Genomic DNA, 12,650 nt, shown 5'->3' on the forward strand with positions numbered 1-12,650 from the left:
AAATGCCAACCCACTACCTCTTCCTTTGCCTACCCAGGTAAAAATATAACTCTGAATGCCTACAGCATCATATTTAGACTTTTTATGACATGTGCTTTCTCACTTTTCCCTACTACAGGTAAACTCCTGAGAACAGCACCCAAATCCCAGTTACCTCTGCATCCCCAGAGTGCCTGTCAATTCTTGGCACTCAACAAGGACTCAAATTAGTTTCAGAGACTCAAATGGAGACCCCAACTGTTAATCAAACACGTAAGTTATTTCTTTTCTTCCCTACCTGACTCCTCTTCTTAGCTTCTTCCTTGGCTAATGTCATTTTAAACTCAACAGAGATTACCTCTGGGGATGATGGAATATTCTACAAGGCATTCTGTGTGGCATTTCATGATATTTGGATTTTTACAGGGAGAGTATTAGTTTGGAAGCAGAAAAGCAGAAAAATTCTTTTCACTTCAACATGACTGAGGAAAGTATGGCAGCGGGACTTTGGGGAAGTGCCATCCTTTTCCTCTCAACAGTCTCTTCCCTCTTCTCAAGCTGATCATGGGAAATGGAACCTCCTTAAAAGAACCTATCTTCTCAGTGGCCTAAAGAAGCATGCACATCTTGCACCCTGTCCACCAAGACCAATACCCATACCAATACAGCATCCTGAAAATCATCACCGTTATCGGAGGTCTTCTATGCTACATTCAGATGCCATTATGACAAAAATAAAAAAAGCATGACTCTGTCCTGAGGCAACATCCAGTACACAGCTCCAACTGTCTTCCAATTAAATGCTACATAAAATGTGCAACTAAGAAATGTTTATTTAAAAAAAAGTATTTGCTGTAATCCCTCCATACACTATATTGCATTTTAATGAATGTTGAATACATTACTTCAATATATAAAAAATAGAATTACAGAATCACTGCATACCTGTGGATTTTCCAAACGTTTTAAATACTCTTCAAATGACCCTTCTATAAACTGCAAAAAAAAAAAAAGTCTATTAGAAATACATCAAAACAAAAAACCTTTCACTATGAATTACTAAGTTCTTGCATGAACCTGGAAAACATCAGTAATAGTAATATATACACATACAACCTAATTATTAAAATACATAAAAATCATTAAGTAAAGATTATAAACAGATGGAAGAATTTTAAAAAGGAAACATTATCAGAAAAGATTTCCTGGACAGGATGTGGACAGGCACAGGCACAATGTGGCATGAAGAGGCAGTGAGCACTGTGTTGAGAAGACAGAAGCCAACCAGCCAGCAGAAACAGGACAACTGGGTGGGGAGAAAAGAGTGAGAGAGGAGCACAACTGGCCACCTGTTTATAGAGGGCCTTGAGCCCAGGAAGGACTTGCAGACTGAGGGAGAAGGCAATTCAAGGTCACTGCCAGTGACATTATGAACAGAGAAATATATAAAACAAGCACTTAGAGGAGTATTTTGGTAATGGCCAACACAGAGAAGAGAATTAAGAACAATATATTAGCTAAGAAATATTAATTTACTAATCACAGATACGTATATTGTCTCTTAGGTCAGTCATACTAAAAACACAGATGAGAATAATGCAAGATATTTTGGAGAACCAACAAGATTTTCCTAAGATAGCTTGCTTCATTGTTTAACTTAAAAAGTTTATCCAAGCTATGCGATTTTTGTTAGCCATCACACTAATTTAACTGCGAAATCTCTAAAAGACATTCATCTGAAACATCAAATTCTATTTAAAGTATAGTCCCAGTTAACTTAGCAAACTGATACACTTTTTACACTCTCCAGGCTATAAAAACCTTTTAAACACCCATGGCTTTTTTTTTTGAGATTAATACTTTTATAGATCGTGTGCTGTCAAATTCCCAAGAAGTATCTTAAGTTTCAACACAAGCTTATAATAAAACAGCCATATTATTTTAAATATCCTGCCAATCAGCATTTTATAGCCATATATTTTAAATACCCCACCAATCACAATTCTGTATTAGGTGATTATTTATACTTTTGGGGAAAAAAAACCCACAGAACCATTTAAAGTTGGAAGAGACCTACACAGTGTTCTGACACAAGCCTGCATCCAATCTGAGATTCTCCTTTCTACTCAATTAGGAAGTATCCATCTAGACTGACTAAACACTGTCAGTAAACAAAGCACAAACCTCCACCCTCCTTCCCATGACCGCCTTTTCCAATTTTGGCCAACAGGAATTGTTTAAAGGCACTTACTATAAATTATAAAAGGAAAGTGAAACTTCTCCCCTTGGAACTTTCACCCTCTGATCATACCTCTTAAGACTGTTGAGGGCTAAATAAATATATGCAAAGAACTTAAACAATGCCTGGCAGAGAGACGTGTTCAACCAATGACAGCAATTTCCATTACTGTCAACAGTGTTTTACTCTCTGGGGCCAATAATAATGATTAATCACTTATAATTTCTTTAAAATACTTAAAGAGCACTCCACTCTCCCCATCCCTCCCCCTTTTGTACTATACCCTAACACTCTTATCTAACCTCCACATCACCAGTTTCCTTTTTGTAAAACAAGTTCTCGAATCTCCTGATCAAGCAGGTTAACTCTCCTTCCTGGAATACATTACTTTCTTATAACACGGCACCCAGAATGTCACCAGTAGTAACATGTGGCTTGAATACAGGAACACCAAGCGAAAAGCACATCCAAATTAAGAACTATTTACCTATTAAGTTTTAGAATTGAGTTATTTGCAAGGTGTCAGTGTTTTTTTGGCAGTCAAAGGAGAAAAATATCATTGAAAGTCCAATGACATAATTCTAGGTCATAAAACCAGTAACTAGTAAATCCTATAAAGCTTTCAACGTAAAATGAAAACAGGCCACTGTGGCATCTTATTTCACAGCTACTACATACTACTGAGAAAATTACAGTAAGTTGCTATACAACATCCTAGCAACTATTAATCATTATTTACATAATTACAGTGTTCTGATGTGTGATTCACAGTGATGAACCCTGAAAATTAAAAATCTATAAATGCCTTCTGATAAAAGTAAAGGTTCAGTATTAGCTTTGCTCAGCATATTTTTTATACTCCAAGTCTGAAATTTTTTAAATTTTTTAAATTCATAGGGGGTTACCAATCACAGAAAACTATTAATTCACTGACACCCAACTCCTTGACCATGACAGACAAAGCTCACTCTTAACATGCAAGGATTCTGTCCAGGTCATCCTTCCAACTTCCACAGTTAACGATCATAGCTTTCTAAATGTCTAAAGAAATGAAAACCACAAAAAAGCCTAAAAATGTCACAACTGAATATAAGTGGATTTAAATTCAATAAAGCAGTTCTTTTTTTAAGTTCTTTTTTTTTTCATAACCTGCATTTAAGATCTAGGCTGTGAAAATCCCACCAGACTACTTCTAAAGGCTGAAATATAAACGCAAGTCAAGACACCATTCCATGTTTAAAATTACAAATTACCGCTTCAAATTTCTCTCTGTTCTCTCGAAGATAGTGAATACAGGCCATTCTGACTTCCACATGGCGAGACTGAGAGTGCAACACCTGAAAAGGAAAAGCAACACACTATTACACATTTTGTTAAAAGAGGACTTACAGTACAAGCTAGCACTTTCTTTCACACCCTAAATAACCTCAAAACTGATAGAAATCAGTCTCTCTCCGTTTGCCATTTAGTAATTTCTAAATCTTTATTCATTCCCACCTCTTCCTCTAACCACAGACGAAGTGACCTATATAGTCAGTGGTACTTAAGTCAGTCTATGAAGAACTTCTTACCATTTCTCCCTTAGGTCACTCCTGTGAGGAAACCTTTGTAAACTTAACATACTTTTCCTCTCTTGGCCAGCCCTCTTACAGCCTTGCTCTTCACAAAGCAGGGCTAACAGAATTCCTGCTACATAGTACTTAGCTTCATCCTATGCTTGCTGGAAAAGAGAATAGGCAACTTCAACAGGAATCCACTAAGCCTGTAAGAATTGGATTTCTTTTTCTCAATAATTTGGAATTACTTGCCTTATGTAGAAATTTAAGTCCACTGTGGGTTTCAGAAAAATTAAGGTACTCATTCCCAAATCCTTGTCAGGCTTACACAACTCTTGAAAGAATATCCAAGTGAGCAGCACACAGGATGCAAACATGCTGCTGTGTGCTGTCATCCCAACAGCCTAGAAACTTGCTCTTAGGCCCAAAATCTTTTTTTTGTTTTTATTTTAAGTAGCTCCATGCCCAACATGGGGCTCAAACTCACGACCCTGACACTGAGATCAAGAGTCATGTGCTCTACCAACTGAGCCAGCCAAGAGCCCCGGTCCAAAATCTTAAAGCACCAACTGAAATAAGACACTACAAAGATGATCCAAATCCTCTCACTTTGTAGCCTCTGTATTCTTCTGTTAAACTAGTTCAACAAAAGAATACCTTATGGGCATTTTGTCTCTTACTAAAATGCTGAAGCTTTGGTTTGAAAGGAACTAGTATAACCAAATGTTTAAGAACCCTTCTGGCTAACACCCAATACTTTTAACTATCAAGCTTAAAAGATTAAAATTATTTTCTATTACTGAGTGTCTCAAATGAAGATGTTCCTGGTACCCTAAAGGGTTAAGGGCGGCAGGGGGAGACAAAACCCTGAAACATTTAAAATAACCACATGTCCAAATACTAATAAGGCTCTTGAGAGTTTATATTAATATAAAGTAGCTTTAAGAGTTACAGGTCCAAATGAGTGATTTTTCCTCATGTTCAGGTGAGCAGAGAATTCAGGAAAAGGGAGGCTCCAGCTGCATTTTACAGATCTCTATGGATAACATCCAAGGTTCATTTATACTCACAGAACTAAAGGGGCGCCTGGGTGGCTCAGTTAGTTAAGTGTCCAACTCTTGGTTTCACTCAGGTCATGATCTCTGATCTCAGGGTCATGAGATGGGGCCTGGCATCAAGCCCCTCACTGGACTCTGCAGTCGGTGCAGTCTGCTTGAGATTCTCCCTCCCTCACCCTCCCCTTCCGGCCTTCCCTGCACATGCACTTGCAATCACTAGCACACCCTCTCTCCATCTCTCTCTCTCTCTCTCTCCCTCTAAAATAAATAAATAAATAAAATCTTTATACTCACAGAACCAGACAGGCACAACTGTCTGGAGACAGCTAGTTATGTCTTTACATTACGGTAAATTGAAGATGTACTAGCTGAAGTTAGCAATAAGTCTGTTTTCAGTATACAGCTGGTTTTTAGCTTAACAAAGTACACCGAACATTGCTACCTTGGAAACTATTAAAAAGCATCCTTATACAGTCTAAGCTTCCAGCCCTGGAAGAAATGTCCATATATAAAAATAAACCACCACACAATATTTTTGCCAATTCAACAAATGACATTTAGCAACACTTCTTCCACAGAAGCTACTTTAGACACTATTATGAATCAAGGTATTATTTGAGTAAACCAGTGTTGTCTGATAAGGGCTTTCCTGCCATCAGCAAACTGAAGATAGTGTTAAAGCCATTTACCTAGCAACAGGTGGCAGACATAACTGAATAAAGCTTATTTTCCATCAAAAACAATGACAGGCATATCTGCTTTTTCTCCTCTTAAAAAGTCTTATTAGCACATGAAATGTGAACCTGTCACTCAGAAGCAAAATTCTCAGCAACTTCCATAAATTGCAGAGTGCTGGAGCTTTACAAAGCCAAACACTGCAAGAGAAGCAAGGTTAAATGACAACTGTTTAAAAAAGTATAACTTTGTGCAAGTTCAAGGACACCCAGGAAGAATGCAAGTGGTAAGACAAACATCTCTGCAATTAAATACATGAAAATAACCTAGAAAATAGGTGACTTTCTGATCCCAAGTAAAACTTGGGACAAGATAGTGATAAACACTGGGAAAGGCCAAGACACACCGCTTTAGCAAATCCTCTAAGAGCACCCTATTTTTAGCTCCACGGCCACAGAGCTGATTCAGGTCAGGCCTCCTGCAGGCCCAAGTTCAAAAGTGTAAAAAGGGAAGGGCCTAACTAAATCAGGTAATTTGGAGGGAAAGACTACTCCTAATTCAAATCTCTCCCCTACCCTACCTCCCAAAGACTGCCATTTATTTACTCTGGCTGCTTAGAAATGATAAATTATATTACTGGAAAAACTGTTGGCAAAAAAATAAATTCTTTGTACGTATTTTTATAGAGCACACCCTTTAAGCCTGAGGTTGGTGTTACTTCCCTCCCCACCCCAATACACAGACACACACATACACTTTGCCTTTAGCCATTAAGGCTACACCCTTAATCCATGTCTACTTAAGAAAGGAGTTTCCCTCAAAATTCATGGATTTAAGCTTTCTAAGCTCAGTATACTAAAAATCATAGTCACATAATCAAAGGGGATATTTTTTTTCTTTAAGATTTTATTTATTTGACAGAGAGAGACACACAGTGAGAGAGGGAACACAAGCAGGGGGAGTGTGAGAAGCAGGCTTCCCACAGAGCAGGGCGCCCAGTGCGGGGCTCGATCCCAGGACCCTGGGATCATGACCTGAGCCAAAGGCAGACGCTTAACGACTGAGCCACCCAGGCGCCCCGAAAGGGATGTTTTCTTATGCCTGATTTAAATCCTGAGATACAATAAAAGGTGTTATATGATGTGAGCAATGAGTTAGTTCTTAGTGATACTAACTTTTCCCCTTTCTACTTAAAAAGAGAGATTCCAGAGGCGCCTGCCTTCGGCTCAGGTCATGATCCCAGGGTCCTGGGATCGAGCCCCGCAGCGGGCTCTCTCTCAGCAGGCCTGCTTCTCCCTCTCCCACTCCCCCTGCTTGTGTTCCCTCTCTAGCTGTCTCTCTGTCAAATAAATAAATAAAATCTTAAAAAAAATAGAGATTTCCCCCTTCAATAAGAGAGGTTTCTGTATAATCAAGTTTGCCAATTATGGCACAGGATACTGAAACCAGACACACTTTTCTACTTCACTATGAACCAGGATCGGGATAATCCAATGCCAAATAAGCATCATACTTCCCTTATTTCCATTCGTTTCTACCTCCTTCCTTAGCAAATTCTTGCTAGAGCTAACACTATGTGTAAATAAGGGCTGAATTCACTTCCACCCCTTCCCTCTGCTTCCGGAGGTGCTGAGGAGTCCAGGGAGGCTGAGGCAGAAGCAGCAGGACAGATGAAGATCCGGAAAATTCACAAATCGGAAGACTGTTTATCTACTAATAGTAAAGACTGGGGTGGGAGTGTGTGAACATATCCCACAACAACACTGGAACATCCTAAGTTTCTAAAAATCAGAGAAATCTAATGAACTGAAAAAGAGCTGAATTTGGGGAGTTATACAAAGAATGTCTGAATGACAATGCCTGCAACATAATGCAAACCTGAAGTAGGTAAATCAACTTCTCGCTTGAAAAAAAGATTTTAGGATACTGATGTGAAAACAAGGGCCTCTAGAAAATAAATGGCTGGCCTTTAGAAGTTGGGGAAAAAAAAAAAAGACCAGTCTACATATGTTAAGTAAAACATTTACTCACAAACAGAAATTTTGAAAAACTATTTAGCGTTCAAAAAAAGGTGAGGAAAAAAAAAAATCATAAAAACTCCACGGCAGGAAAAGAGAAGGAAGAGATCTTAAGCTGAAGGAAAGCAAACTGTGAAAGGTATGAAATGCACACCAGGGCAGTAATGTGAAACTTTTATCCAACTATTTCAGCAGCTATTTTTCAATATAGGATGGGTTGTGGTGATTGCATACCAACTACACAGTGTTATATAACATGGAAAAAGCTCTTATAAAAGAAAAAAATTATTCCTTGTTAGAAAGTCATTTGACCATTAGCAAGGAAAAATTCGGTCAAAAGCCTAGAGAATCCCCAACACCAGACTTTTAAGAAATAAGTTATTTTTAGCATACCTTGCACAGCATAACAAAGAGTGGAATCTACTCAAAGACAATTCTTTTGAAACATTCTATATTTTTAAAAAGCTGACTTTCCCAAATTGCACATTTTTCTGCTCTTGAGTCAAGCGGACATCGACGGGCTAGACTCCCCCACATTCCAAAGTCCAGTATAGCAAAAAAAAAAAAAAAAAAAAAAAAAAAAAGCTCTGCGAGTAATGCCTGGTGCACCACCTCCTCCAGTAAACATCTGGTTTACTAGCGTGAACGCTGGGCTTATAAAACCGAGAAGATGAATGCGGAACAGAATGGAAAAATAACCTTTCGCCAAGTCCCCAGCAATCAATCAACCGTACACGCGCTCAACAGGCCTCACAGGTTGTCCTCATTACCTCTTCACCGGGAGGGACGACACCGACACCCAGTTAATTTATGGGTTTTTAAGTTTCGATTTACAGCTTCCAACCCAGGGCACCGTCCCATTCCTGCGTTACAATGGACCGCTGTGACGCCAGCCGGACCACGCGCTGTCCCGGTCGTGGGCGGCCCGCACAGCTGCCCGCCGCCGCTTTCCCACCCAGCCTTCCCCCGTTCCCCACCCCATTACCTGCTCCGCCACGGCCCGGAACAGGCACGACCCGTCCTTAGCGACCAGTTTCCGATACAAGCCCAGTTTCCGCAGATAGGCGTCCATGGGCGTCGCGTCCTCGCGGGGCCCCGCGCCGCTCTGGTCCACCCCGTCGGGAGCGCCGACGGCCGCCTCCATGTTGCCGGTCCTACTGCAGGCCAGACGCGGCGCGGGCTAACCCCACATGGCCGCGCCGCCGGCTCCTCGACGCCCCGGCCTAGGACGGGCGGCGGCTCGGGCTCCGCGGGCGGCGGCAGGCGGCGGCGGCCCGAGGCAGCGGGCGGCTCTCCCCGCGCGCATAGGGGAGCCCTGCCTAATGCATGGCTGTGCGCACGCGGCCGCCTCCCGGGAGACCACGAGCCCGGCGGCAACGGGGGGCAAACCAAAGAAACCCCAAGCGTGAAAAGTCACTTCCCCGCGGCCTCGCTGCCGGGCTCAGGAACACATCCGGGGGTCGCCGCCCCCTACAAGTTTCCTCGTTCCGACTGGGGTGAACCGAGGAAACCCCCGCCCCCCGCGTGCGCGGGGCCCGCTCAGAGGAAGCGAGGCCTGCGTCCCCAGCGCGCTCCCCACCCTGGGAGCCGAAGAAGCCAAAAGAGAAAGACCCGGCCTTTCGTTTCTCCACCTCGCAGGAGGGCGCAGGAGGGCGCAGGAGGGCGCCGGAGGGGCAGGGAGCGAGTGGGGGCGCCCGGCGGAGGGCAGCACCCTTGCAGCCCAGATTTGTTTTCACTTTCGGCCGCGCAGCGGAGAGGACGCCGGGAGGTGTAGTTTTGGCAGCGGCAGGAAGTCGGCTTGCGGCGGGCGGGGACGCACGGACCGGCCTACCCGGGGGAGGTGCCGGGGAGGCACGCGGACTACAAGTCCCTACAGCACTGGCGCCGCCGCTGCTGGGAGCTGGCTTCGCGCTTCCCGGGCACCGCGTCCGCGAGTAGGCCGAGGCTGTCCGCGAGCCGAAGCGCGGCGACTTGCGCGCGCCACCCCACCCGCCGGGCCGCCCACTGCGCCGAGGCGCCGCGAGAAGTGCACGCGCTCTGCGTGCGTGGGTTGCCAGGGACACAGCGGCGGCTAGGTCGGCCCTTTGTGTATTCCCAAACAGAGGGCGCACCTGTCTGCTCCCCTCCCCCCGGTCTCTTCTGGCGTTTCCATGGAGGTGGCTTTAACGGCTTAAGCAGAAAATAGAGCTAATTGGCAAGGTCTCCTGGAACCGGCACCGTGCAGGACGACACAGGCTGTCCATAAATCAACCGTGGACTGCTGATTCCTATTAGAAGTACAGTTCCCTCACTATGGCAAGATGATGCCTTTGCCACAGACTTTGTTCACCCTGCCCTTTTAGCTGCGCACCCCAGCACAGACTGCTATCACTGGTCAAAACAAGTTAGAATATTTTTTCTTAAAAAATTCGTCTTGTAATTGCTTGATAACATGCTGGATTTGCCATGTCTTCCAGCAGAGGCTTCCAACTCAACTTTCTACCCTTCGAGGATGAATGACACGTTATGCTTTGGAACCCAGAATTTATCTAGCGTGTTTTTGTGGCACCAGAATTCACTTTGCTAAAATACAACCTCATCTGGTGTCTTAATTATTCCAAAATGCATGGGTAATCATAAACTTGACTCCAGTCTTGAGGCCTTGTGGGGCAAGAGAGAGAAGGGAAGGGGCGCCTGGGTGGCTCAGTCGTTAGGTATCTGCTTTCAGTTCAGGTCATGATCCCCGGATCCTGGGATCTAGCCCCCGTCGGGCTCCCTGCTCAGCAGAGAGCCTGCTTCCCCCTCTCCCACTCCCCCTTGCTTGTGTTCCTCTCTCGTTGTGTCTCTCTCTTTCAAATAAATAATCTTAAAAAAAAATTTTAAAAAGGAAAAGTGTAGGGTTAGCATAGGTTTAGACATGTAGTTAAGTAAACTCTGGAACGGGGGCAAGGCAGGCCAGATGGTGAGAATCCAACGCAAATTACTGAAAATTCTGTTTTAGAAATTTGTTTTCAGTACTTTGGGTGCAAGCAGTTAATGACGCCTGGATTCGGTTTCCTCGGTGCTTCTAATTTTGAATTCTTAATGTTTAAAGAGTCTATGTCTAATTGTGCTGTTTTTGAAGAACACAAAAGTTACTGTGACCTAAATAAATTTCTTGCCCCAATATTAAATTTTGTACATTTTGTAGAGAAACACTTTGGAATCACTTTTTAGAAAAATCTAGTTTCAAGTCAAACCTATTGTTTTTTCTCTTTAAAAATAATTATTTTGCATATATATGTTTCTCATTTCACTCAAAAAGAATTACACCAAGTTTGCTACTACCTACAACATGGCTTCTTTTGTTTTTTTTTTTAACATGTTTTGCCTTTTAATGGGACTCCCTGCTCAGCGGGGAGCCTGCTTCTCCCTCTCCCTCTGCCCCTACCCACCTCTCTCATTCTCCATCTCTCTGTAAAAAAAAAAAACACTTAACATGTTTGCCTTTTAAACCCACAGAGGAATTCAAAGTAAAATCAAAACTGTAGAGTTTAATTATTGCATTCCTAAAATGAGTAGGTTCTATAGGATTAATTTTATAAGGAGCAGACTCTCTGGTGTGCCAAAAGAAAACTATGCCTTTTCTAATATTTATTTTTATATTCCTTCAATAAGAATTTCTAAAGCTAACCTCATGTTCAATATGTATTTATGGGGAATCTACTGTATATATCATGTTAAGATTGCATTGCTTAATATCTTGAGGCCATATTGGAAATGTATATTTCCAGGAACTCACATTTGAAATTTTATCAACCCTTGTTTTGTAGTTGAAATGTTTCAGACACCTGGGTGGCTCAGTCATTGAGCATCTCATTCTTGATTTCCTCTAGGGTCATGATCTCAGGGTCCTGAGATGGAGCCCTGCGATGGGCTGTGCGCTCCAAGGGGAGGGGGGAGTCTGCTTGAGATTCTTTCCCTTTGCCCACCCCCTGTGTACACACTCTCTCTCTTTCTCTAAAATAAATAAATAAATCTTTTTTTAAAGGAAATGTTCATGATTACATTGCTTTAATTTTTTAAAAAGTCATCAAATACAAAGTTTTGCTCACTTTTATATGCATAATAATTTCATTTGGGGTGGCTGTGTTTCAAAGCATATTTTTTTAAAGCTTATCCATATTTTAATCTTATTTAAATGTGCTTACATATATATTTTTTAATAAAGTAATATACCATCTTCTAAAGCTCCAAAATTCCTTTGAATACTTTGAAAAGGAAACCAGATACAACCTTTACTGTACCTACCATGTCTTTATTTTCCATTACAAAAATTTAATTCACTGACAATAGTATAATCAAAATAAGAGTGTACATGATCATTTAAATGAGTATTCTAGTATAGAACCTGACACTAAAGTGTACTTTCAATATTTTTAAAAGAATTTATTAAATACTAAGAAAACAGAAGGCTTTATCAGAAGTCATTAAAATTCTATGTTGTCTTCTAAAACTGTGGTTTGTTATCAGAAGTATTAGAAGAATAACACATTTCCGGTGTTTTCTACGTTTGACGTATTGCCAAAATTACTGTTCTCACTCCTTCTGAATGAGTGAAGAACAGCCTCACTATCAACTGGCTGCTTTTGGTTCCAAAATTAGAAGTGAAACACCTGTTGTATCTGACCCTGGGCCTGTTTAAGGAAATCCTTTAGGTATTTAGAGACCTAATCCAAGTCAGACCCTCTGAATGCCAAATCCCCAAATATAGCTCACTGTTCAGACAAGGTTAAAGGGTCCTATGGCTTTAAACTGGACCTTAATTTACAGAAACTCACTTTCAAAGGGCCTTGTTAATATTAACTTCTGAAACTTTTTAAGAAACCACATCTGATTGAAAATGTTCACTCTGAGGAACAGCATTTGTGAACAGCAAAAGTGAAGAACTCTTTTTTTAATCATTATTTTTTAAGTGATCTCTATGCCTAAGAGTGGCCCAAACTCATGACCCCAAGATCAAGAATCACGTGCTTTGCAAAATAAGCCAGCCAGGCACCCCAGAAGTGAAGAACTCTTTAAAACAGACATTTTTTTAAAGATTTTATTTATTTATTTATTTGAGAGAGAGAGAGAGAGAGAGAGAGCGTGCACAAGAAGGGGGAGC

At 41.7% G+C, this 12,650-nt stretch overlaps 1 protein-coding gene across 5 annotated transcripts in view; it reads right to left on the bottom strand.

The window, feature by feature from the left end:
- The window catches only part of OTUD4 (OTU deubiquitinase 4), a 42,896-nt gene extending 34,209 nt beyond the window's left edge, over positions 1-8,687 (bottom strand). For 3 of the 5 annotated variants that reach the window (XM_027597805.1, XM_027597806.1, XM_027597804.1), the window contains exons 1-3: positions 8,511-8,687; positions 3,472-3,555; positions 925-975 (exon numbers count right to left, since the gene is read on the bottom strand). In XM_027597805.1, the coding sequence (XP_027453606.1) occupies positions 925-975; positions 3,472-3,555; positions 8,511-8,669 (294 nt within the window). In that variant the 5' untranslated portion in view covers positions 8,670-8,687. Of the gene's footprint in view, positions 1-924; positions 976-3,471; positions 3,556-8,224; positions 8,246-8,295; positions 8,314-8,510 lie in introns of those variants that run through there. The other 2 variants (XM_027597808.1, XM_027597809.1) reach the window with 2 other exon arrangements.
- Positions 8,688-12,650: the final 3,963 nt, after the last annotated feature.

Source organism: Zalophus californianus, chromosome 2, assembly GCF_009762305.2.
Source record: "Zalophus californianus isolate mZalCal1 chromosome 2, mZalCal1.pri.v2, whole genome shotgun sequence".
Classification (NCBI taxonomy): Eukaryota; Metazoa; Chordata; class Mammalia; order Carnivora; family Otariidae; genus Zalophus; species Zalophus californianus.